Source organism: Eretmochelys imbricata, chromosome 12 (genome assembly GCF_965152235.1).
Source record: "Eretmochelys imbricata isolate rEreImb1 chromosome 12, rEreImb1.hap1, whole genome shotgun sequence".
Lineage (NCBI taxonomy): Eukaryota > Metazoa > Chordata > Testudines > Cheloniidae > Eretmochelys > Eretmochelys imbricata.
In genome coordinates this window covers 7874120-7900104 of record NC_135583.1, presented here as the reverse complement: position 1 = coordinate 7900104, position 25985 = coordinate 7874120, and the positions used below count along the sequence as shown (strand labels likewise).

Genomic DNA, 25985 nt, shown 5'->3' with positions numbered 1-25985 from the left:
AGCGTGGGGGGAGGTGGGGTTAGTTAGTCACTTGACTGGTTGCTGCATTGCTGCCAAATCCTTTCCATTCCTGGAAGCTGAAGAAAGCGCTGGCCCCATAGGCTATCATCACAATGCAGGCAAAGAACTGAAAGAGAGAGCAACACCACAAAGCTCGGTTAGTTTCTCTGCAGCAGAGTGTTGTTAACACTGATGCGAACGCTGCCCAGCACGGTGCTTAGAATCCGCGGCACTCAGTCAGCTAGCAGAGCAGCAGCTGCCCTACTAAATGCCTGGGCTGACGGATGCCTGATTTAGTGCATCTTGCCTCGGCACAAAAGGCAAGGATGGGCTCTATCAATGGGTCCTATTCCTGCCTCTGCCACTGACCCACTGTAGGAGCCCAGGCAAGTTACTTAACGCTGTGCCAACTCCCCCCTCCCTTCCCCCTCCGCTGTGAAAGGGGGGGATCGTGTGTGTCAAATGTCACCTAAAGGAGTCGGTGAGGCTCCATCCATTCCTGTCTGTAAAGTGCAGGGATGCCGTCCAGTTTAAACATGCAAAGAATTTTTAAAAGTCAATCTTATGATGCAAGATCCTTTTAAAGAGCAGGCACCTGTGTCCCTCTACCTGACTTCATCTAGTGGCACCGCCTACGTGCACGGCACAAGTAAGAAACAGGAGCCACTGAGCGTGACTGAAAGCTGCTTATTTTGATACTGGATCCACATGGGGCCCATCAATGAGAATTAGGCACCTAAATACCTTTGTGGGTCTGGGCCAAAGTTCTCAAACACAAGTGAGACCCCCTTGAGAAATGGCCATTCCTGGAGCTGAGATTTCTAGATGGGTGGGGCTAAAAAGCCCTTCTGAAGAGTGCCTCAGGATGCCCATCTAACCGGCTATAACAGCATGGTTTAAAGCCTTTCATAATATCATGCATGATAGCCAAGCAGGGTCTACCAGCGTTTTGGCTGGCCATGGCAATGAGACCTATCAGTTAGGAGGAGGATGGTCTTTCCCAAGGTGGGGACCTAAACTAGACAGTAGTGTTGCCTAGGCTCTTAGCTGGGCTAAAGCCTGATTTTTCGATCATGTTTTGGCCCCCTGCATGCTGAGTAACCCCATTTTTTCCCCAAGAGTAAAACGGGGAAGGAGAAAGAGTGGCAGCTGTGGGAGAAGCAGGAGGTTATGAGGCTGAGCCTGGTACAGGAGGACCCAGAGGAGTGACGGGCCAGCTGTGCTGCCTGGCTGCAGCTGGGTGACCCAGCCAAAGAGGTGAGGGCCTGGCAGGCGGGCCTCATTGTTATTTATGTAGCAATAAGTGCCTGCCTGGTGAGCTAGGCATGGTCCAAACACGAGACAACCTGGTCACTGCCCTGAAGAGCTTAGTCTTTAAGACAACAGATGAAGGGTGGGGGAAAGGAAAACCCATAGCAGCATGATGGGGGGGCTTTGTTTGGATTTATTTTATCATATTTTTTGCATGAACTCTTCCCCAGCTGCTCTCCTAGTGAACCAACATTAGCTGACTAATTTCTTGTAGATATCACAGCAGAAGTTGGGCTTGAGCAGGAATTTGCAGGAGAGGCTGGCGACCTGGTGTATCAGCCCGGGGAGATGGGCAGCAGAATGAAGGACAGCCCAGAGACAGCCATGGGAGAATCGGACAAACAGGGCACGAAGGCTGGCATTTTGCAGGGGAGTGGGTGGGGAACAGCATTGTATGAGGAAGCTGTGTTTTTCCAGCAGAGTGGAGGATTGACCAGCAGGAGGAGATGCTGCAGAGCTGGGGTAGAGGGTCATCTCTGTGTGCTCGGGGGAAACTGAGAGCCTTTGTTCTTTGAGCTGATTCTGAGACCCCACTAAAATGGAACAAAAGATTTCACCTGGTTCATTAACTCATTGGTGACACCAGCAGCATGGGTGGGGCCTCACGTCCCCACCTGCACCGCACAGATCCTGTGTTGATACTAAAATCGCTCTGAGGAAGCATGTCTTGCTAGAAAGGTGCTAACAGTTTCCCTGGCTTGCCTAGAGGGGATTTTACATGGACTGCTCTCCTTTGCCTTGGCTCTGTACCTTGAAAACTGAGCCTCTCAGTGGGAGAGCCAAGCGTGCTGGCAACAGACTGTGGAGGGAACACACCAGCCAGGTAACACATCGCTGAACCGACAGTCCTGTCCACCTGGGTCACTTTCACTCATCTTCCTAAAAGCCTCGCTCCTTTTTCCTGCTTGGTTTGGATCTCGGGCAGGTACAAGTCATTTAGTCTCAAGGGCCAAGTCGACACTCCAGAGTTAGGTCTATGTAAGGCAGCCTACGTCCACCTAACTCTGTGTCTACATTACAGTGTTGTTCCTGTCAATGTCAGTCGCACACTACACCAACCTAATAACTCCACCTTCATGAGAGGCGTACATAAGAACGACCCTACTGGGTCAGACCAAGGGTCCATCTAGCCCAGTGTCCTGTCTTCTGCCAGTGCCAGGTGCCCCAGAGGGAATGAACAGAACAGGGAATCATCAAGTGATCCATCCCCTGTCTCCCATTCCCAGCTTCTGGCAAACAGAGGCTAGGGACACCTATTGCTTAGGTCAATGTAGTTAGGGCAATATGGTGTCCCCAGCACCGGGCAGTCGGGCTCCCAGGTGGGAGCTCCCCCCTAATGCCCCTCTTCAGTCGGTGTGAGTGCTCCGGGTGAGGACGCACTCCAGCGGCAGAAGAAGGGCAGTGTGGACATGAGAAAACACAGTAATTACTGCGGTGGCTGCAAGTTGACCTAATGTAGGACGACTTAACTGTGTAGCGCAGACAAGGCCTAGGTGAACACAGCACAGTCCAGAAGGGTCCCATAGCAGAGAGAAATAGGAAAAGCCAGGGCCGCATTCGATACTTACTGATGCAGCTGCTCTTTTATTGTAGTCCCCGGGTAGCCGGATGTGATCCTGAACGGCGGCGGAGCACGTAATAAACGCAGTCACGTACAGGACAGTCGCAGCCGTGTTGAATATCACTAACTAGGGAAAGAAAAGGATGTTTTCTGTCAAAGGGACCACTCTGTTTCCTTTTCTTCCTGTTACTTGTTGATCTATCATGCTGATTTGCCCAGACCTGTCTGAAAACCAGGCCCCTTTCAGATGTCTCAAATGGGGCACCCACCATGACTGGTCACTTCTGAAAATGTAAAACACACACACACAAAAAATATATTAATTCACCTGGCTCCACCCCAGCAGTATCCCCTGGCCGAGAGGAGTTTAGCAAAGATCTCCGGTTGGAAAAACCCGTTCTCATGAAGAGGGGCAAGGCCAGGTTTCCCCACCTCTCGCCCCTGTGAATTTGCAAATGGTATCAGAAAACCCATGTCCAGCGCAAGGAGCACTGTGTTATAGCACAGGTAAGTGAGCACTGCTAACGGCTTCACTTCTGATTGCCATACCAGAAACATCCTGTGCATGCTTGAAAGGTGAGGAAGAAGCATTACGTTTTGAATAGGCCCATAGAATATGCATTAGATAAGTATATCTCCATATTATTATATATTTATTATCTCATAGAACTGTGAGGGACCTTGAAAGGTCAGCGAGTCCAGTCCCCTACCTTCACAGCAGGACCAAGTACTGTCCCTTATTTTTGCCCCAGATCCCTAAATGGCCCCCTCAAGGATTGAACTCACAACCCTGGGTGTAGCAGGCCAATGCACATAAACATCTGAAGTGTGCTGTTTTCTTTGAACAGTAGGTGTCAGGTTGGTTGTATGCACAACTCAGGTTACTGCATGCAACTGCATCCAGCACTTGTGTTCACCCTGCTGATTTGCAACAGCAAATAAAGCATGCACTAAATCAGCCGTTCTCAACCAGGGGTCCGAGACCCCCTAGGGGCGGGCCGCCAAGCAGGGCCAGCATTAGACTCACTGGGGCCTTGGGCAGCAAGCCCAAGCCCTGCCATCCCGAGCGCCGTCACCTGGAGCTGAAGCCAAAGCCTGAGCAACTTAGCTTCATGGGGGCCCCTGTGGCACGTAGCCCCGGGCAATTGCCCTGCTTGCTACCCCCAATACAGGCCCTGACTTTTATATGCAGAAAAACAAGGTGTGGCCCAGGTGGGCCATGGAGTTTCTGTAGCACGTTGGAGGGGGCTCAGAAAGAAGAAGGTTGAGAACCCCGGCACTAAATCATGCCGAAAGTGTTTGAAAAATCTGTTTGGAGGGTTAAAGTAATATTTACAATCGCGGCTGGACTTTCGCAGTGTGATCTGTGGAATCCCGTAGACATATTGCAGCTTCGGGGGAATTCTGAAAAGCCCCGTGGCTCAGTGACCCAGACAGAGGAAAACTAAACAGCTAGTGAAGAGAGAAGGTGTGCAGTGACTAATATGCTGCCTCGCTGGTACTAACAGCACCCCTTTGGAGTAAGTAGCGACTATGCAGGTAGTTAACAGGACAGCGTATCTTTTCCACTTCGCTTAGGGACTGGGTGCACTAAAATGGGGGGTTTGTTAAAGAGCAGGAATTGCACTGGACATAAAACCCCCTAGCATTGCCCATGCAAGGCCGTGTTCTTTTGCCTTTGTTATTTCTGGGGTCCAATCCTGCATTCTTTGCAGCATCAAACCTCCCACTCCAACTCAAGGGCGATTTCATTACGCCAGGAATGTAGACGCAAACTGTTAGTGGGTTACTTCCTTCCTTTAAAAAGCCTGTCCAGACATGGACTAAATGCTGTGGAGTCAGGCCCTTCCTGTGTCAGGGCACCACCACCTGTGCCTCCATGCTGGGGTCTAGTTCCCTGGTATATCTGCCTTCAACTCCTGCAACCATAGGCGCCAACTTAACTCCTTCCATGAGGCCCTGCCTCTTCCAACCCCTTCCCCAAAATCCCTGCCCCAACTCCGCCCCCTCCCTGCCCCTATTCCAACTCCTTCCCCCAAATCCCTGTGCCGGCCCCGCCTCTTCCCCACCTCCTCCCCTGAGCGCGCCACATTCCCGCTCCTCCCCCGGCCCTTCCAGAGTGTGCTAATGCTGCCAAACAGCTGTTTGGCGGCAGCCAGGCGAGAAGCGCTGGGAGGTAGGCGGAGGGCGGGGGGTGAGGGGAGCGTGGGTGCAGAGTACCCACTAATTTTTCCCCTCCAGCCCCAGAGCACCCACAGAGTCGGCACCTATGCCTACAACTAAGAGGGCTGCAACACTGAAACAGAGTCAGGTCCCCTGCTCTCGCCTAGATTCTATAGGTAGTGGGACTAGGGGTGCTGGCTTGAAGTGGTTTCCATCATATACAGGGTTTACAGTTTGGATCAGTGACTCTCAGCCCCCCCACTGTACAAATAGTTCCAGTACGCCGACTAGATTGAAAGCTGGATGCAGTGTTGGTTGAAGGTTAATCCCTAATATTGCTCTGAGGCCTAAATCACTACTTATTTAGGCCCAAATTCAAAGAACTGGGGTAACGCTGGTGTAAACCCAGAATCGTCCCCTTAAAACCAGCTGAGTTATTTAATGTTCATTGAAGCATCACCCATCACATCGTGCCCTTTACTTTCAACCGTCAAAGGCTTTTTAGAAGCATAGAGAAATGTGTCTATTCCCTGCAAAATATTATCCTTTCCTAGGCCTGGTTTACATCTAGAAAATTTGCACTGGTGTAACTGAATTTGCTATAGTTTCACCAGCACAAACCATTAAAGATGCATTTATGGGAGTTGAGCTTAAGCTAAACTGCTATACGTGTGACTTAAACCTCTTTAAGTGCAGCTCCATTTGAGGGTGGAGTGGGGTGACTAAATTGATTTAATTGCACTTGTGTAAGTTTTCTAATATACCCAAACCCCTGTTTGATAACTTGGTGCCAGATCCCCCTCCGTGGTATAAAGGGATATAAAGCAGGTGTGACTTCAGCACAGTTGCCCCTGATTTCTATTAATGGCATTACACAAGTGTGAAACTGGCATATGAGAGGACAGGGAAGCCTATTGTGTTTTGAAGGAAGCTGAATGTCGCGTTCATTTCAATGCAAGTTAGAGTGCACAGAGGCCAGGTTTATACTCAAAATTTAAGTCAACCCAGCAGTGTCGCTCAGGGGTGTGAAAAATCCACATGGTGAGCGATGTAGTTAAGCTGACCCTCAGTGTAGGCAGCCACAGGTGGACGGGACAATTCTTCCATCAACCTAGCTACCAACTCTTGGGAAGGTGGATTATTGATTACACAGATGGGAGAACTCCTCTCATCTCTGCAGTGAATGGCTAGAGTGGCACTTTTCAGATGGCTTTTTAAAAGCAATGTCTCAGTAACTGATGGGTCGAGTTAAAATCAAATAACAGGACAAGATACAGGTATGTTGGATGCAGACGACATTCTGTCGGAATCAATCTTAGGGTACATCTAATCATCAGCCCCATAAAACCATTTAACGTGGAATGATTTCCCCTGTGAAATACACCATTTATCTGCAGCTCCAGGGGCTTACCACAACAGGCCAGGGGATCATGTAGAGCTTCATCTGAAGCTGCAGTAGATACATCGCAAACAGAATGATTGTTACCAGCCAGAAAAAGATGGCTACAAACATCACCCAGCCGTATGCTGGAATGGGTTGGTAAAACGTACTGGCAATGAGAGCCCACACCAGCAAGCCGAGCACCTGTGGAACGGAAAGGAAAAAGTGGTTAAAAGGAAGGAATCAAATAAATCTTTACAATTCTTCTTTCGGGGAGATTTGCCATTGATGTCAGTGGGAGCAGGATCCAGCTCTCAGTTAGTGAGCTCTGTCATTCATTATTTGCAAGTGCTTCCTGCTTAAGTTTTGTAGATATATATATCTGGAATGTCAAGCCTCCACTTTCCCTGGCTTTGCTAGAAAACTCTTTCGAGACCTCAGATGTGGCTTGTGAGCTTTCTTAAGGCTTATTTGATAGGGTGGGGATGTTGACTCTTTAACAAAGAGATCTTTTCTCCCAACTGTTTAAGCATTTGAGTTAAATGACATGTTAACAAAAAACAAACTAGACCAATGGCTTTCAGCAGTCTGAATGTAAATCCCTTCTTTTCTCAATTAACCAGGTTTAATTGCCTGGTAACTGTGAAATCATAATCCTACAAGTTGTCCATAGAGTTTTTCAGGAAGACCTCAATTTCTAATGTAAAAATCAAGCACGAAAGAAAACCATTTGAGCCCTTATTCAAATATCACAATGAAGCTAAAATGGTACAAAACTCACAATTTATCCCCCTTTCCAGGTTACTGTTAACATTTCTTTCAGGGGGATGGAATCTGTTGTCAGTCCTGTGGCTTGTTTTAGAGAGGATGGAATCTCCGGTGACGTGCATTGGGTTGATCTGACCCCAGGGAAGGTAGGTGGCACGATCAGGGTGTGAAATCAAGCCCTGTAATCGGCATGGTACTTTCCCATACTGTCTTCCCCACTTGGGTTTCTCATAACTATTTATAAACAGTGACCGTGATTACTTTAAACCTGCGGGCGTTGGCTGGTTCTTTAATGAAACAAGTTCCCTCCACCCCTGTAGGGCTGGCCTCTCTGTTTTTTTCTGTCAATGACCTTGAGATTCCCTGGTGTGTGTTACTGATCACTGTTAATCAGCAGAATAATGACTAGGTCAATATCAGCCATTATGATTAACACTTCATAGCCAGTGATCTCAACCTACCCTCACCAAGCTGGTCCCACGTAATCATGCCTCACCTGCTCTCATTTTCCCCTCTCAATCCCTCTGCTCTTCCCAATCCTGTCCTGGCTCTTTCCCCCAGTTTCAGCTTCACGCTGTCCCATGAGGCCTAGAACAGTCCCTCTCCCCTCAACAACCCTCTCTCCCCTCCTCCAAATTCCTCCTTAACACCAGCTTCTCCTCCATATCCTTCTTTTGTCTCATTATGAGGAATCCCCACCTCCTCCCTCTCCTTGTCCGGCTGTCTTGTAGCTTGTCTGACTTGGCTTGGAAGCTCCTTGGGGCAGGGGGTGTATCTTACACTACTGCACCATGTAAACACAGGACGCATCGGCACTGGGGCGGGGAAGGGTGAGCCAAAGGCACTGCAGGAATCCCCTCTGAAGTGCCAGGAGGCAGGCCGGATCTTGTCTGAGAGTCTTGCACAGTAAACGGTGTGGACGTCGTTAAGATGGGGGAAAGGGTTCGGAAGACTGTGAAAACGCTGGCTGTATAAGGAAAGGGCCCTGAGGTGGGGTGAGCTCCTCCCACTAGCCCTGCAAGGGCTGGGTGGGGCCAAACAGCTAAATAGGCCGCAAACAGGGGAGCGTTAGACCAGAGGCAGCTGGTTGGAGAGAGGCTCACCTGTGCAGGAAGAGGCCGGACCTATAAAGCCAAGGAATAGGCCTCAGCCAGGGCTGCTGAGAAAGGGCAGTTGCTCCCTGGGAAGAGGGAGGGTGTTTGAGTACTGCAAGGCGCTAGTCTACAGTTCCTCCTGGGAGGAGGATTTGGAGCTGGAGTATCCAGAGAAGGGGAACCAGAGTGTAGGACACAGTCCAGAGAAGGGGCCCGTGAAGGCAGAGAGAGGAAAGCTCAGAACTGCTGAGCTGAGGGTCTCTGGACTGGAACCCGGAAAAGGGGGCAGACCTGGTTTCCCCTACCAGCTACCGAGGACGTGGCATAGCCTGGAGGCAGCGAATGGCAAGACTGCCTAGGACTGCTGATGGACTGTACCCTGGAAGGGGGCACGCTGAGTGACCTGGCTGGAGGGCTACGTCATGGAGGAGACGCTGAGGGTCCTGGAGTCAGAGAGGCGCTGCAGACCAGAGGATGAGACAGAGGGATGGCGTGCAAATCGCAGAAGGGGGTGTCTACCTTGAGAGCTACTCCCCCGAGTGACCAGGAGGAGGCGCCAGACCAGCAGTGAGCGGAGCACCCCGTGACAGGCCCTCAAACAAATCACTCTTTACATGGGCCTTCCCCACACCCTGCCTCCCCACAGTAAGAGAGCAGGCCAGGATCCTGCCCCTGGGAGCGGAGAGGGATGAGACCGTACCTGTGCGAGGCAGTAATTTACTGGCTGAATCTGCATTGTTTATAAGCAAAGGGTGAACTGGCTTAAACGCGTCTCTGGCCGGGGGCTACACCTGTCCAACTAGAGCTGATGTTGAAGTCAATTTAGTTAAAACTGGTGCAAATTTTTCGGAGACTGGCTCTGCTGGGGAAGTGGCCTCATACGAGGAAGGGGCCGGGAGATCTCCGCTCAGCCTTTATTCCCAGAGCGATGTCTCCTGCCTCCCCGCCGCAGTGAAAGGCGCGTTAGAAATGCAGAAGGGAAGGAATCGTGGGTCTTTGGCAGAAAGCTGGGGGTGGGGTGAGGGGCTGAGGGGGACGCTGGCTGAGAAAACACCCCCGTCTGCAGTTTCCCACATCTTGGGAGAAACCGACTCTTTCCTTACCTAGCGATGCTGCAGCCCGTGGCAGGAGCCATTGGCGCAGCATCGCTGTGTTCATCCAGGGGGGCCCTAGGGGTTTCCATCACACCCCCGGGAACGTTGTATTTGTCATTTTGTCTGTACCTGCAGCCGTCGCTTATTGCAGCCCGGTTCCCTTCTAGATCTTTTCTCTCCTCATGGCTGCTGCTTTCCCTTGGCCGGGGCCCCGTGCCCCACGGTCCCTGCAGACCCTTTGCCACCCTTTGGTTGTGGCGGGTGGGGGGTGTGGGGGAGGAGCTGGAAAGATGTACCAAAATCAGGTCACAGACACATTTAGAAGGAGGATGAATCTGCTGGGCCTTTGCAAACGCATCTCTCAACCCCAAAGGTGCAACCCCATGGGGAAGGTTGGGGAGAGGGGTCAGGGGAGGGACCACAGACAAAAATGCATCTGTCCTGTAGCTGGGCTGGTGGAAAGATCAACAAGAGGGTAAAATGCACGGGTGGGGGGGAGGCAGGGGGATGTTCTCTTAACCCCCAAATGCCTGGTGATTAGTTACCATTAATAGTCACTCCAGGCCCCAGTGAAACCGTAGGAAGGGGCAGCCAAAATTTTGTGTCGCTGGGCACTAAGCGATCGATTTGCCAGAAGCCTGAGGGCCTCCCTTCTCTTACTGACTTCAGCAAGACACGGGATTGGCCCAGTGTGCAGCTAAGATGACACCGGTTTAGCCCAAATAACGAATACCCGAAAGTCTGCCTAATGGAAATCACTGCTTGGCCGAGAGTGTCAGCACTGGACATCCTGCAGGGGCATGGAAGACGGGCGTGGGCTATGTAACTTGAGTTGCCAACTTTCTAATCGCACAAAAATGAACACCCTAGCCCCGCCCCTTCCCTGAGGCCATGCCCCCTGCTCCGCCCCTTCCCCAAGGCCATGCCCCCTGCTCGCTACATTCCCCCACCCGCACTCCCTTTCCCTGGGCTGGGGCAAGGGTGTGGGAGGGGGTGCAGGCTCCAGCTGGGGGTGAGGCCAGAAATGAGGGGTTCAGGGTGCAGGAGGGGGCTCCAGGCTGGGGGATGGGGCAGAGGGATTCAAGGTGTGGGAGGGGGCTTTGGGCTGGGGTAAGGGGATAGGGTGCAGGGAGGGTGAGGGCTCTCTCTGGGGGTGCAGGCTCTGGGGATGAGGGGTTTGGGATGCAGGAGGGGGTTCCAGGCTGGGGGGGGCAGAGGGGTTCAGAGTGTAGGAGGGGTCTTTGGGCTGGGGCAGGGGGTTGGGGTGTGGAAGGTATGAGGGCTCTGGGGTGGGGCTGGGGATGAAGGGTTTGGGGGGGCTTGGGGTTAGGGCGCGGGTTTACCTCCGGTCGCTCCCGGTCAGCGGCGCAGTGGGGGGGCTAAGGCAGGCTCCCCGCCTGTCCTGACTCCGTGCTGTACCCCGGAAGCGGCCAGCAGCAGGTCCAGCTCCTGGGTGGAGGCGTGGCAGGCAGCTCTGTGCGCTGCTCTCAGCCACAGGCACCGCCCCTGCAGCTCCCATTGGCCGCAGTTCCCTGCCAATGGGAGTGCGGAGCCGGTGCTCAGGGCAGGGCAGCGCATGGACCCGTGGGAGGCCTCCCAGCCTCAGCCTAGGAACCGGACCTGCTGGCCCCTTCCGAGGCGCAGCGCGGAGCCAGGACAGGTAGGAACTAGCCTGGCTTAGCTCCACAGCACTGCCGACCGGACTTCTAACGGCCCGGCCAGTGGTGCTGACCGGAGCCGCCGAGGTCCCTTTTTGACCGGGTGTTCCAGTCGAAAACCGGACACCTGGTCACCCTCCATGTACTCAGACCTGCCTTGGTGAGTAACCAGAGCAGGAATGAGCAATACAGACAGCAAAGCCCATGACAATAAAACAGCCTGTTGGAAGCCAGAGGTACAACAGAGCGGGGGGCTGGAAAGTGTGCCCAGGATAGGGAGATCGTGTTGTCTAGTGGTGAGGGCATCAGCCTAGGCCTCAGGAGACTAGGGTTCTTCTCCCATCTCTGCCACTGACTCAAAGGGACCCTAACAAGTCAGTCACTTCACTTCTCTGTGCCTCAATTTCCCCCTCCCCGTAAAATGGAGCTAGTCGTGCTGGGCCACCCTGAGATCTATGGGTGCCGAGTGCTCAGAATCGTTTTGATTTCATTAGAGCCATGGGGACCTGCCTTCCCACCAACTTCGCTCTTCTATCTCGGGGAAGGCAGCCGCTCTGCTCCAGCTGAGCTCAGTGACAGGACACAGGGCAGAAGCTGTTTCCCCCCCACACACTTTTATTTAGGGCTTTATACACTAAACTGCACTACACCTTGCAACATATTTTGTTTAAATGACACTCTTGAGACCCCCGTAAATCTAGTCAGGAAGCAATGAACGGCAGGTAGGACACAAAGGAGCTATCATCGTCAGTCAAATATTAGTCATGCTCGTTGCCCCCTGAACAATAAAGCAAATAAAGAAGGAGGAACAGAAGGGGGGGGAGAGAATAAGAGCTGGGTTGAAGAAGAGGTGAGTAAAACATACATGGTAGAGGACCAGCCCTCTGTGCAGAATTAAAAGCTCTTCATTAGCTTATAGCCTAGACACACCTGCCTGAGAGGCTGTTTCACTGACGGGCCTGATCCAAGCTTTCATGCGAGACTGTGAATCTACTTGCCAGTGAGTTATGATTCTGTCTGCAGTCGCCATACTTCCTGGGTTCTATTCCTGGCTCTGCCACCGACCTGCTGAGGGACCTTGGGTGAGTCACGTTGCAGCTCAGTGCCTCAGTTTCCCCTTCCACTTTTTTTTTTAATTTAGATGGCAACCTCTGTGGGACAGGGACTGTCTCTTATGTATGTACAGCGCCTTGCACTATTATGATGATCTGTATTACCACAGTGCCTAAGAGCCCTAATCATGGACCAAGAGCCCATTGTGCAAGGTGCTGTACAAATAGAACAAAAACCAATGGATTCTCTAGGCATTACCATAAAACAAATAATAGCTTCTACTTATCCACCTTTGCCATGCCTTGGCGAGCCCTCATTTACCTCCCTCCCGTAACATACAGGGCTGAGCACCTCTACTTTGTGGTCAGTGTGCCGACAGCCTCCTAATTGTTTAATTGATCACGGCCTCTCTGTGCACTGCCTTCCTCTGCGAGCTGTAAGTTGTACTCACTCACTCTGCTCGCAGCCCCCTCTGTAGTGTGGGCAACCCCAGCTCTCAAGGATGAAAGTAAGTTACTCAGGACATTTGCTTTCTGGCCTTACTGAGCAACTCAGTCGAAATCGAAGTAGTAAGAGAATTAGAGCCCTGATTCTCTTCTCACACCAGTTTTACACCCTTCAGCTTCAGTGGAGTTACTCTCGATTTACACCAGCGCAGGAGACAGGAGAATCAGGCTTTGTGTTGGCAGAGGAAATCCTGGTTGATTTTACTCAATTTCTGAATTAAAACTCCAGATTTGTAAAACAAAGCGGAGTTGTACCAGCCCAGTGCTTGGCCAGGAGACCTCCTTGGGGGGTGGGTGGAGACAGTCCTAGAGATGGCATGCTTCCCTCTGCGCCAGGACTGAACCAATGCCCCAGCATGAGGCAGTAGGGCTCTGCTTCTGGAGTGCCCTACCGCCCGATGCTGGGGTACTGGTTCCGTACCAACCAGTCTTCAGGGGAAATGCCAAACCAAGGTCCTGGATCTTCAATGAGCGCAAGCAGGCCACAGCACTCTTTCTGCAAGAGTAGGGGGTGCCAATCATGGTGCCCCAGCTAAGTCACAGTGTGAGGAAATCAATGATGTTCCCTCTTTCTAAATTCCAATGCTCCCCCATCCCCGCTGTTTCACACAGAGAAATTATTTAGCCCTTCTCCTTCCTCTAAACTTATAAAATCCACTGTCCTGACTCAAACCGGTTGCTGTGTTTCCACCCCAGAAGTAGCTGCCTTTCTTACTTGCACCATCCGTAAAGCTCATGGGATTCCTCCAGGAGGACGGGCAATATAGAGATCTAAGGAATATGTTTGAAGGAAATGCTGTTGATAATCTAATGACCCAGCAGGTCCCCGACGGGATGGTGAGCTATTCTACACCCTTGATGTCACTGGGAGCGTTGCAGCTGGGAGCCAGATCAGGCCCTATAGCTCTTTGCTGTGAGACCTGACACTTGACAGATGAGCCCAAACTGGAGATCTGAACTCTCCTAAACTCTAGGATGGCTCTGCCCTTCCCTGGGAGGCTCGCCGTTAAGACATTATGCCTAATAGTCAGCCTAAAATTTCCTTTTCACAGTTTCATCCCATGGCTTTCCCTAATTACAGCCCCAGACATCAGCCTGAAGAATCCCCCCTCCCCTCCCCTCCCGCAGCAGGCCTGTGACTCTGTTACGATGGTGAAGTTGCGGTTGCCATGCCCCAGTATCTGCCTCGTCACTGGGGAACGTCTCAGTGCATCAGCCCCAGCTGCAGTGATTTCTGTCCTTATTTCCCTGCAGGGCTCTGGCCTGTGCACCCGCCGGACTGAGCAATACCCCACCAGCCACCTTGGGACCCGCAGCCTGGGCCCTGCAGCCTGGGCCCAGCTGTTTCCAGGGTTATCCCTGCGCCAGCTGGCTCTGCCCCTCCCCTGCCAAACCCTCCCGGGGGACTCAGGTCCCATTGTCTTCCCCCCGCCCCCTCCTCCACACCTGGAGAAGCAGCAGGAGCTGCCTGGGAGCTGCCTGTCTCCTGCTCCTTCGTCCAAGTCCCATTGTAAGAGCGAGTGAGCGAGCAAGAGAGAGCTCCCAACCCCCCCTGCCTTACTGGAGAACCCCACCACTTATCCTCACACCCAGCTCTTGCATGCATGTCCACGTCCCTACAGGTGTGTTCATGCACAGGCAGGGAACTCATACATATGTTCACTTGCACCCACACTCACTCGCAGCTCGGCAGGTGCTGGAGCTATTTATGAGGGCGGAGGACCCCAAAAGCGGAGGCTGGGGAGCAGTAAAGTAGCGGGCCCCTCTTTTCTCCTTCCCCTCTTCTTTGCAGAAGGCACTCAGGGAGATGTAGCGTAGCAGAGACCAGGAGGTGGTAGGGGGGAGAAGAGACCAGCAGCTTCTCCTCCCTTCCAGCAGCTAGAGGTGGGAGCGGAGCTTCCTGTTTATCTGACCCCTGCTAGCCAGGAGCTAATCCCGAAGATGGTGCCCCAAAGCAAGCGGTGGAATTTCCAGCACGCTCCCTGCTCTCCGCTCCAGGCACTGGTTGGGCCATTGGGCATCCAACCTGGCCATTGTTCCCAGGTCTCCCTGATGGCAGCTAGGGTTGCCAACCCTCCAGGATTGCCCGGGAGACTCCAGGAATTAAAGATTAATTTTAAAGATTGCACCATGGGATGAAACCTCCAGGAATATGTCCAACCAAAACTTTCCCAGCATTAGGCCCGGCAGGGTCCTGATTCAGACTCGTCTCTGGTTCGGAGATAAATGGGTCTGACGGACAACTCTACGTCCATTAAGCCTCCATTGACATAGAGGAGAATGAGCCTTTGAAAGCAGCTGGCTGGGGCCTTGATTTGCCACCACGGACTTTACGTAAGTCTTCATTGCTTATTGTCAGCAAAGAAACACTAGAACACACAAGTCATTGTCCTTCTGGAGTACAAAGGCCCTGGTTCCCAGAGGCCCTGCTCTCGCCTCAGTCTAGACAATGCCTTCTTTTTTTCACATCAATTTCCAACCCTCGTGATTGCAAAATACGCATAAGAAAAAATTCCTAACAAGGAGCTCAGCGAGCAGGAGACGCTACAGAACAGTTGCCTTGATTCATCTAACCTACCTTCTTCACAACGGCTCAGTGCCGTGGCCCCTGTGGCTGCTGCCTTTTAAACACTGGCCGCTGGAACCAAGCCGCAATTGGCACATTTGTGTTGCAGCATCTTGGCACAGTGCCGATGTGATGTCACTGCAGGATGACGTTCCGCGGGCGCCAAGATGGGTTTGGGGACCTGATGTTCTAAAACATGTCTGTGCAATTGGCATGGAAAAAGAACGGCATGAAGCAAGCGCCTGATTTAACAGAAGAGCACCAGGACTGGGCCTGCACGCTGAATGTTGGCATATACAGTTTCTGGGATTGCACACATTAGACCTGGGAGTAACCTGTGGTTTGTGTGTGATCCTTCTTCCTGATTTTGTCCGAGCTTCACTTTGAGATCAGGGGTGAGGAGAACAAATCCCCCATGGATACAATACAAATAAAATACTCCTGAATATAAGCCTTGTGGGACTTACGGCCCACTCATGCTCCCGCTGACTTCACTGGGGCAGGATCTGACCTTTGTTTCTTAATCACATGCTGGTCGGGGTGTTGGTGCTTAGTACAATCTTTGTATCTCGGTTCTGGTTTTGTTTGGGCCTCCCTTGAATGTTTTCCATGGCTAAAGGGCTTGTATCCTACACTGGTCACTCCTCCACCTTGGGCTGGGATCATAAACTAAGCAGCATGGGACACGGTGAGTGGTTTGATAGGAGACTGACAAGGAAAGCAGGGAGAGGTGTTAATAGGTTGGCAAATCTCTTCCCCTCTAATACAGCACTGAAGCAATGCCCCTAACTGGTGCGAAGGGTGCTTCTGAAGGTGGTGTTTTGCGACGTAGCCCTGGTCCACACTACGGGGTTAGGTCGAATTTAGCCATGTTAGGTCAATTTTAAAATTAATGCGTCTACACAACCAACTCCGTTCCGTCGACCTAAAGGGCTCTTAAAATCGACTTCTGTACTCCTCCCCGGTGAGGAGAGTAGCGCTAAAATCAACCTTGCTGGGTCGAATTTGGGGTCGTGCAGATGCAATTCAACAGTATTGGCCTCCGGGAGCTAACCCAGAGTGCTCCAATGTGACCGCTCTGGACAGCACTTTGAACTCCGATGCACTAGCCAGGTACACAGGAAAAGCCCCGGGAAATTCTGAATTTCATTTCCTGTTTGGTCAGCGTGGCGAACTCGGCAGCACAGGTGACCATGCAGCCCCCCCAGAATCGCAAACGAGCCCCAGCATGGAGTGAACGGGAGACGCTGGATCCGATTGCTGTATGGGGAGAAGCCTCTGTGCAGGCCGAACGCCGATCAAAAAGAAGAAATGCTAATATATATGCCAAAATCGCACAGGGCATGGTGCAGAGAGGCTACAACAGGGACACACAGCAGTGCTGCGTGAAAGGTAAGGAGCTCAGGCAAGCCGACCAAAAGACAGAGGCGGCAAACAGTCGCTCCGGGTCAGAGCCCCATACATGCCGCTTCTATGATCAGCTGCATGCCATTCTAGGGAGGGGACCCTACCACTACCCCACCACTGTCCATGGTCGCCTGCAAGGGGGGAATCTCACACAACAGGGAGGAGGATTTTGTGGATGAGGAAGAGAAGAAGAATGCACAGCAGGAAAGCCGTGAATCCATTCTCCCCGGCAGCCGGACCTTTTCATCACCCTGGAGCCAATACCCTCCCAAGGCGGGATCCCCGACCCTGAAGCCGGAGAAGGCAGCTCTGGTGAGTGCACATCTGTAACTACTGTACAGGGTTTAAAAGCAATAGTGTTTAATGTTTGATTTGCCCTGACGAATTGGGGTGCATTCGCGGCCAGTACAGCTACTGGAAAAGTCTGTTAACGTGTCCGGGGATGGAACGAGAATCCTCCAGAGACATCTCATGAAGCTCTCCTGGGGGTACTCTTTGCAGAAGTTTTCTGGGGAGGGCTGCCTTATTTCATCCTCCACAGTAGGACACTTTACCATGCCAAACCAGTAGCAAGTAGTCTGGAATCATTGCAGCACAAAGCATGGCAGCGAATGGTCCTGGGTTTTGGTTGCATTCAAGCAACATTTGGTCTATATCTTTCTGTGTTAGCCTCAGGAGAGTGATATCGTTCATGGTCACCTGGTTGAAATAGGGGAATTTCTGTAAGGGACCAGTAAAAGGACCCCGTTCGTGCTGGGTTGTTTGTGCTTGGCTAAAAGGGATTATACCGGAGAATAGCCACGCAGTGGGGTGAGGGGTGGTGTGTGCTGCACATCCACCCAAAAACCACAGCCCCTCCTTCTAAATGTGAAACCCAACCGGCATTGCTTGCTATGAGAAAGGATGGTGCTGCAGTTTGAAACCATTCTCACGTGTTATGAAGGTGTAAGAGGCCAACCCCGCATACCAAAAGGCTTACTATGACTGCCTGGAAACTTAATTCTGTTGTCCAGCCGTTTGTGATGTGTCACCATACCGGCAGGCGCTCAATATAAAAGGCAAAACGCGACCTTGTACCTAAAGCACATGTGCTGTCTGCTGTGAATTGCTTGATTCACTGTGAAAGAGTCTCCCTTTTGTTCTCAGAAACGTATCATCGTAAATTTTACTCTCCCTTTTTATCTCTCTCCAGGTGCAAATGTTTCTATGCTCCCCCTATCATCTCCGTCCCCGAGATTATCGCAGATTAGAAGGTGAAAAAACGCACTCGCAATGACGTGTTTTCCGAGCTCATGCAGTCCTCTCACGCTGATAGGGCACAGCTGAATGCGTGGAGGCATTCAGTGGCAGAGGCCAGGAAAGCATTAAGTGAGCGTGAAGAGCAGATGCAGGAGGCAATGCTGAGGCTAATGTGGGAGCAAACGGACATGATGAAGCGTCTGTTGGAGCCGCAGGAAAGCCAACAAGAGCACAGACCCCCGCTACATCCATTGTATAACCGCCTGCCCTCCTCCCCAAGTTCCATATCCTCCTCACCCAGACGCCCAAGAACGTGGGTGGGGAGGCTCCGGCCACCCAGCCACTCCACTCCAGAGGATGGCCCAAGCAACAGAAGGCTGGCATTCAAACAGTTTTGATCTGTAGTGTGGCTACAATAAGCAATGTGGGCTTGTCCTTCCCTCCTCCTGCACTCCACCCCACCCGGGCTACCTTGTCAGTTATCTCACTTTTTTTTTTAATTAATAAAGAAAGATTGCATGGTTTCAAAACAATAGTGACTTTATTTCCTTTGCCAGCAGTGATCGAAGGGGGGAGAGTGGTTAGCTTAGAGGGAACTAACATCAACAAAGGGGGTGGGTTTGCAGCAAGGAGAAACACACACAACTGTCACACTGTAGCCTGGCCAGTCATGAAACTGGTTTTCAAAGCCTCTTTGATGTGCAGTGCACCTAGCTGTGCTCTTCTAATCGCCCTGGCATCTGGCTGCTCAAAATCAGCCAGCAGGCAATTTGCCTTAACCTTCCACCCTGCCATAAATGTCTCCCCCTTACTCTCACAGATATTATGGAGCACACAGCAAGCAACGATAACAATGGGAATGTTGGTTGTGCTGAGGTCTAACCTAGTCAGCAAACAGCACCAGCGAGCTTTTAAATGTCCAAAGGCACATTCCACCACCATTCTGCACTTGCTCAGCCTATAGTTGAACTGCTCCTTACTACTATCCAGGCTGCTGGTGTATGGCTTCATGAGCCGTGGGAGCAAGGGGTAGGCTGGGTCCCCAAGGCTAACTATTGGCATTTCAACATCCCCAACAGTAATTTTCTGGTCTTGGAAGTAAGTCCCTTCTTGCAACTGCTCGAACAGCTGGAGTTCCTAAAGATGCGAGCGTCATGCACCTTTCCCGGCCATCCCACGTTGATGTCAGTGAAACGTCCCTTGTGATCCACCAGTGCTTGCAGCACCATTGAGAAGTACCCCTTATGGTTTACGTACTGGTTGGCAAGGTGGTCCGGTGCCAACATAGGGATATGTGTTCCGTCTATCCCCCCACCGCAGTTAGGGAAACCCATTGCAGCAAAGCCATCCACTATGACCTGCACATTTCCCAGAGTCACTACCCTTGATAGCAGAACGTCAGTGATTGCATTGGCTACTTGCATCACAGCAGTCCCCATAGTAGACTTGCCCACTCCAAACTAATTCCTGACTGACCGGTAGCAGTCAGGCATTGCAAGCTTCCACAGGGCTATCGCCACTTGCTTCTCAACTGTCAGAGCAGCTCTCATCTTGGTATTCCTGAGCTTCAGGGCGGGGGAAAGCAATTCACAACGTTCAAGGAAAGTGGCCATACGCATGCGAAAGTTTCGCAGCCACTGGGAATCATCCCATACCTGCAACACTATGCAGTCCCACAAGTCTGTGCTTGTTTGCCAGGCCCAGAATTGGCGTTCCACTGTATCAACCAGCCCCACTGCCGCCATGATGTCCCAATTGCCACAGCCCATGCTTTCAGGAACGTCTGTGTCCTTGTCCTCATCAAAATCATCTTCATGCTGGCATCTCTTAGTCTGGTTCTGCACATACCCCAGGATAATGCGCGAGGTGTTTACAATGCTCACAACAGCAGCGGTGAGCTGAGCAGGCTCCATGCTTGCCATGGTACAGCATCTGCACGGGTAACCCAGGAAAAAGGGCGCGAAATGATTGTCTGCCGTTGCTTTCATGGCGGGAAGGAAGGAGGGAGGGGCGACTGACAACATGTACCCAAAACCACCTGCAACAATGTTTTTGCCCCATCAGGCACTGGGAGCTTAACCCAGAATTCCAATGGGCAGCAGAGACTGCAGGAACTGTGGGATAGCTACCTACAGTGCAACGCTCCGTAAGTCGATGCTAGCCACGGTATTGAGGACACACTCCGCCGACTTAATGAGCTTATTGGGGACATACACAATCGACAGTATAAAATTGATTTCTAAAAATCAAATTCTATAAAATTGACCTAACTTCCTAGTGTAGACATACCCTGAGATAGAAGACTGAGACCCTGACCGCTTGTGCTGATTAAAGATCACATGGCATTTTTGTTACTCTAATGGGGCTATGTGACGATGTGACGCAGCAGGGAGGGGGGAGTGTTGATCTGGGAATGTGCCCTGGGGATGGGAGACCTGAGAGCCTGTAACCTGAGCCAGGAGGGGGAGGGGGAGGTAACACCTCTGCCCAGGAATGTGAAGACAGGCTGGAGGAGAGAGCCTGCTGTGGGGAGTTAGTTTCAGTTTGGAGCTGGGTGGAGGAACACAGGGAACCCCAGGGCTGGGGTCTAAGCTCCCTGCTCCTCCAGAAGGACTTGACTGAGGGGTCCTGGGTGTACCCACAGGCTCTGTTTTGGACTGTGTTCCTGTTGTCCAATAAACCTTCTGTTTTACTGGCTGGCTGAGAGTCTCAGTGAATCCCAGGAAGAGGGGTGCAGGGCCTGGACTCCCCCACACTCCGTGACAGGCTAATGACAGAAACACCTAGATTTGATTAAAGTCCGAGCCAACTTCCAGTTTACCTAATTTCATTTTGCCTACTTAGAATTCCCCTTCTCCTATCAATTGGATAACCACTGCTTCTTTACTTCCTATCCCATACTACTGTGTAGAATTCCTGCACGCTATTACACAGCTGCCACATTCCATTGCAGAGGTGGTTGCATTTTGTTGGTGAGTAAATAGTTCCTGGCTGGGGACTGCAAAGCACTTTGGAATCCTCCTGTCTGAAAAGTTCTGAGGAAGCAGGGCAGCTTCAGTTTGCTCTGTATTCCAGACACCCCTCTTAGTTTGGTTTCTTTGGTACCACTCAAGAAGGAGATCTTGGCGTCATTGTGGACAGTTCTCTGAAAACATCCACTCAACGTGCAGCAGCCATCGAAAAAGCGAACAGAATGTTGGGAATCATTAGGGACGGGATAGCTAAAAAGAGAGAAAATATCATATTGCCCCTCTATAAATCCATGGCACACCCACATCTTGAATTCTGCATGCAGATGTGGTCGCCCCATCTCAAAAAAGATATATTCGAATTGGAAAAGGGCAACAAAAATGATGAGGGGGCTAGAACAGCTTTCATATGAGGAGAGATTAATAAGACTGGGACTTTTCAGCTTGGAAAAGAGAACAAAGGGGGGAGAGATAGAGGTCTATAAAATCATGACTGGAGAAAGTAAATAAGGAAGTGTTATTTACACCTCATAACACAAGAACTAGGGGTTATCAAATGAAATTGACAGGCAGCAGGTTTAAAACAAACAAAAGGAAATATTTATTCACACAATGCACAGTTGACCTGTGGACTTGTTTGCCACAGGATGTTGTGAAGGCCAAGACTATAACAGAGTTCAAAAAAGAAATAAGTTCATGGAGGACAGATCCATCAATGGCTGTTAGCCAGGATGGGCAGGGATGGTGTCCCTCGCCTCTGTTTGCCAGGAGGGATCACTTGATAATTACCTGTTCTGTTCATTCCCTCTGGGGCACCTGGCATTGGCCACTGTTGGAAGACAGGATACTGGGCTAGATGGACCTTTGGGCTGACCCTGGATGGCTGTTTTACGTTCTTATGGGGATATGGCACAGACAGTCTGGCTATGGCTGACTGTGAGAGATGATCTCCTAGCTATGGAGACAGGTAAGGAGTCCAGGCTTGTCATCGCAAGTCTATCAGTACCCTGCAATGGCTTGGACCATGACATTTTGTTGCCTCCCCTCTGGCACCAGGGTGGTCTGAGAGCAATGGCTTTACAACGGGCTTGCACTGCCCTCTCGGTGGGAACTCTCACTCCATGCTGGCCCCAGTCCCGTTCCATGTGTATGTATGTATGTACACCCCCTGGGAGCCGCACTGTTTGGCAGGGAGTGGGTGATCCCTTTTCACTGAATCCCAGCACTGCGGGCTCTGTTTTCCCCAGCATGGGGATGAGGATGAGAGCAAAGTGGCTACAGCTCAATCCACTCAGGATGAAAGTGATGCTGATAGGCAGGGGCAAGCGCTGCAGGGAACGTGGGTGGGCTGAGCCCGCACCCACTTTTGGCAGTCTACAGCCTTCCCTTTTCCGATACAGCCCACAGCCTAAGGCACTTACTCAGTCCATCATTGCTCAGACACTCCCAGGCATTGGCAAGGAATGATCTAAGGTTGGTTAGGAATCTGCGGACCCTCCTCTGGGCGACGGACCTTGTCCCAGAAGCCCTCGCCTCTATCCCTCCTCACAAGAGTCTTGACACTCCCTCTACTTGGTGTTGCCTTTGAAGACCATTCAGAAGTTGCTGCTGAAGGTATATATGGGTACTTCGTTACACTGTACTCAGCTCAACATTCCACACTGGCTACCCACTCACTCCTGGGTGCCAATCAAGGTGCTGGTTTTGATCTTCCAAGCCCTGAATGGCCAGGGTCCAGCTTAGTAAAATAAAAACCAGCAGCATCTGCTAATGCCAGGGAACTGGGAAGTAAAAGTGACCACTGTAGTTACCTTTGGGGCTGGGGTGTGCGTGGTGGAATAGACCCCCGTAGATGAGCAAGTAATAAAAGGAATCATCTGATCCAATAAAAGGAATCATTTTAATGGATGGGTTTTTATCCTGACAATTTCCCCTGGCATTTAAAGAGTCCTAGGCTACCAGATCCCAGGAAAGGGAACCGATTCACACATCTGAGTGGGTAGAAAGACAGGGAGGAAGGGGCATTGGCAGAGGTATTAGAATGAATGGGGGAGTGATGTGACCTCTAAACATTACAGCCCTCTTTCAAACTAAGAGAAGCTCATACTTCCTCTCACAAAGATCTTCCAAAGGTGTTTCTTGATCTAACTCCATGTCAGATTGTCAAGGGACTGAGTGTAATTTCGCACCTGTTTTAGGGAGTTTCTTATGCCATTTAGAATGATCTTCATGGCTATAGGAGGTGAATATTATCCGCATGAAATCTCTTTAAAGCTTTACCTTTTATTCCTCATGATATGCTTTTCTTCTGCCTGCTGATCTTTCAGCACAAAATGCACGAATGATTTGGTGATGATGTAGGGAGCAAACACGCTCTTTTGTCTTATCATATTATGAGATTGTACACTTTTTTAAAAGCGTCCTTCTTGTTTGTCTCTAATTTGGTCACAGTGGCTGGTACTTTATAAAGACTCCAGTGTCTATTTTCCATGGGAAGCCAACCGGAGCAATTCTCTGTTCCAAGGTTCTCCAGCTACCACCATATTCTGGCTACAGCTCTCCCCATGAAGAGACTCTGAACACTGAAATGTGCTTTGAAGCACGGGGCAGTTGAAAGTCCGATTGGAGGTGCTGTTACCCTTTCCCCCTCCTCCACGACAAAGGTCGCAGAGTGTGTTACTAGGGTAACTGTTCCACTGCTTTGCAACAGGCCATGTGTGGTTAATTTTGGCTAACCAAGTGACCTGATTGACTAAACAACCCTTCATGCTTTACAATCAGAATGCAAACCAGAGGCGGTGCATGAAAATAACCAGTTCATAGCACAGTGGATCACTATGTAACACAATGATAATATGCGGCCAAGTTTTCCTCTGTTACACTGTTGCAACTCTGGCCTGGAGCAGTGGAATCTTGGTTCTGTTTCACTTGCACTGGGTGTAAACCAGCTGTAACTTGCTGAAGTCAGTGGAGTTACGTTAGGGTAAAACAAGCAGGGATTAGATCTGCATCAGGCCCACAATTTTTCTGTGGCATTCAGATGTCCTCACTTTGGTTTTGCTACAGTGCAATGCCACTGACTTCGCTGGACTTACTCCGGATTCACACCATGAGCTGAGAATCAAGCCATTAATACGTTTATAGACTTTTCTCCCATAATTACGTGTCAAACCATACATCTAATTCTGTCAAGCTTTAAAAATATCCTTATTACACTGCCCTCTAACTAGTTATTACCTATTTAAAAAACAGGATAATGGCCCAGCCTGTGCACTGACCTTGCTGTAACTCAGGGGTTCTCAAACGGGGGGTCAGGACCCCTCAGGGGGTCACAAGGTTCTTACATGGGGGGTTGCAAGCTGCCTTCCTCCACCCCAAACCCCCCTTTGCCTCCAGCTTTTATAATGGTGTTAAATATATAAAAAGGGTTTTTAATTTATAAGGAGGGGTGTCACTCAGAGGCTTTCTATGTGAAAGGGGTCACCAGTACAAAAGTTTGAGAACCACTCCTGTAACTGGTAGTGGCTGGGGCCATTATTGTGGACTAGGCAGGGAAACCTGCCTTTGATCATTTCCCTGATGCAACCATGGAGCGCTGTAAAATTCTCCAGTGCTCAGAATTTGTGCCGTCACCTCCAGGCGTTTGTTCCAACTTTGTTGTGAAATTAGGGCACTGGCAGAAAAGGTCAATTTTTAGAATGCTCGCCAGAAAAGGGGAATCTGTGTAAAGTGACACCCCGGGGGGTTGGTGCCCCCTGGGACCCCCCCGAGTCACAAAGGCTGCAGCCCGGAGAGGGGCAGAGGCTCTCTGGGGAACTTCACCACCGAAACCCTGGCTGCGGGCAAAGGGGGAGGACGCGGTGAAAGTGTCCGGCCAAGCGGGCAGGGGGGCTGAGAGAGACGCGTGGGCCAGGCGCCCGTGTGCGCCGCGTCTCTTCCAGCGGGGAGGGGGAGGCCCCGGTTATAATCGGAGCCCCCCCCCCAGCCACGGTAACCACCCGCAGGTGCCTGGGATCTGTTTACAGCCCCGGCTCCCTGCACACCACTCGAGCTGGAAGGGGGGCGCTCCGGGCGTTTGCACAAAGGTTGGAGGGAAAGAGGTGGGGTTTGGCCCCCAAACACCAGGTGCCTCTTACCTGTGTCTGGCGGGGGGGGGGGCTCAGAGCCGCTGAGCGAGCCTGCTGCAGCCCCTACCTGTCCCCCTCCTTGCCAGCCCCTGCCCAGCCCGGTGCCGGGAGCTTGTACTCACCAGCTCCACGATCATGAGCAGCCCGAGGAAGGAGCGGAGGAAGCCGAGATCCAGGCCGAGGGAGCGCAGCACCGGGAACGAGCTCCCGGCCGGGCCGTGCGCCCCAGCCGGGGTGCTGGTCTGGGTGCGGACTTTGGCCGGGAACTCGGACATGGCGCTGGGGGCAGGAGGGGCGGCCCCGATCCGCAGAGAGCCGCCGGCTCAGGCTCGCTCCATGGTGCCGGGCGGGCAGGGCGCCCCCTCGCCGGCCGCGGGCAGACACCCGGGGACAGGAGCCAACCAGCCGGCTCGCTGCGGGCGCTCCAGGCAATGAGCCTCCCTCCCGCCGGCAGGGCGACGAACCCCTTCGCTGCCGCCGGAGACGGGACTGCCCGGAGGCTTCGCAACCGCAACCCGCGTGTCCGGGCCGGGCTTGTAGGGCGGGCCCCAGCCGTCACTGCGGGCGGGGTTGTGCTGGAAATAAGGTAGCAGCTGTAGCTAGCCAAGCTTATCTCTTCAGGTACCTAGTTACCTGCTCCAGAGGGGTAGCCCTCTTAAACAAGGAGGAGTCCTTGTGGCACCTTCCAGACTAACACATTTATTTGGGCATAAGCTTTCCTGGGATAAAACCCACTTCATCAGATGCATGCAGTGGAACATACAGAAGGAAGATCTCTCTCTCTCTCTCTCTCTCTGTATATATGCACATACAGAGAGAGAGTACATGAAAAGATGGGGGTTGCCTTACCAATCCTAAGGAGACAATTCAATGAAAGTGGGCTATTATCAGCAGGAAGAAAAACCACTTTTGTAGTGGTGATCAGGGTGGCCCATTTCAAACAGTTGACAAGAAGGGGTGAGTAAGGCTGGGGGGAAATTAGCATGGGGAAATAGTTTTTAGTTTGTGTAATGACCATTCCACTCCTAGTCTTAACTCAGGCCTAATTTAATTGAATCTCAGGGTTGGAAGGGACCTCAGGAGTTCAT

General features: G+C 51.5%; 1 protein-coding gene across 1 annotated transcript; it reads right to left on the bottom strand.

Moving 5' to 3' along the window:
• Window positions 1-19: 19 nt before the first annotated feature.
• PLLP (plasmolipin) lies at window positions 20-25172 on the bottom strand. The gene is made up of 4 exons (XM_077831476.1): window positions 25020-25172; window positions 6447-6620; window positions 2880-2999; window positions 20-127 (listed from the first exon to the last, which is right to left on the bottom strand). The coding sequence occupies exons 1-4, from the start codon at window positions 25170-25172 to the stop codon at window positions 20-22; spliced, it is 555 nt and encodes a 184-aa protein (XP_077687602.1).
• Window positions 25173-25985: the final 813 nt, after the last annotated feature.

Bases quoted from the DNA above. Each gene is read 5' to 3' on its own strand.
- PLLP (XM_077831476.1), bottom strand. From the start codon at position 25,172: ATGTCCGAGTTCCCGGCCAAAGTCCGCACCCAGACCAGCACCCCGGCT. The intron at 6,621-25,019 runs GTGAGTACAAGC...TCCGTTCCACAG, and splicing joins TGCTCATGATCGTGGAGCTG to GTGCTCGGCTTGCTGGTGTG. The intron at 128-2,879 runs GTAAGTATCGAA...TCTCTCTTTCAG, and splicing joins ATAAAAGAGCAGCTGCATCA to TTCTTTGCCTGCATTGTGAT.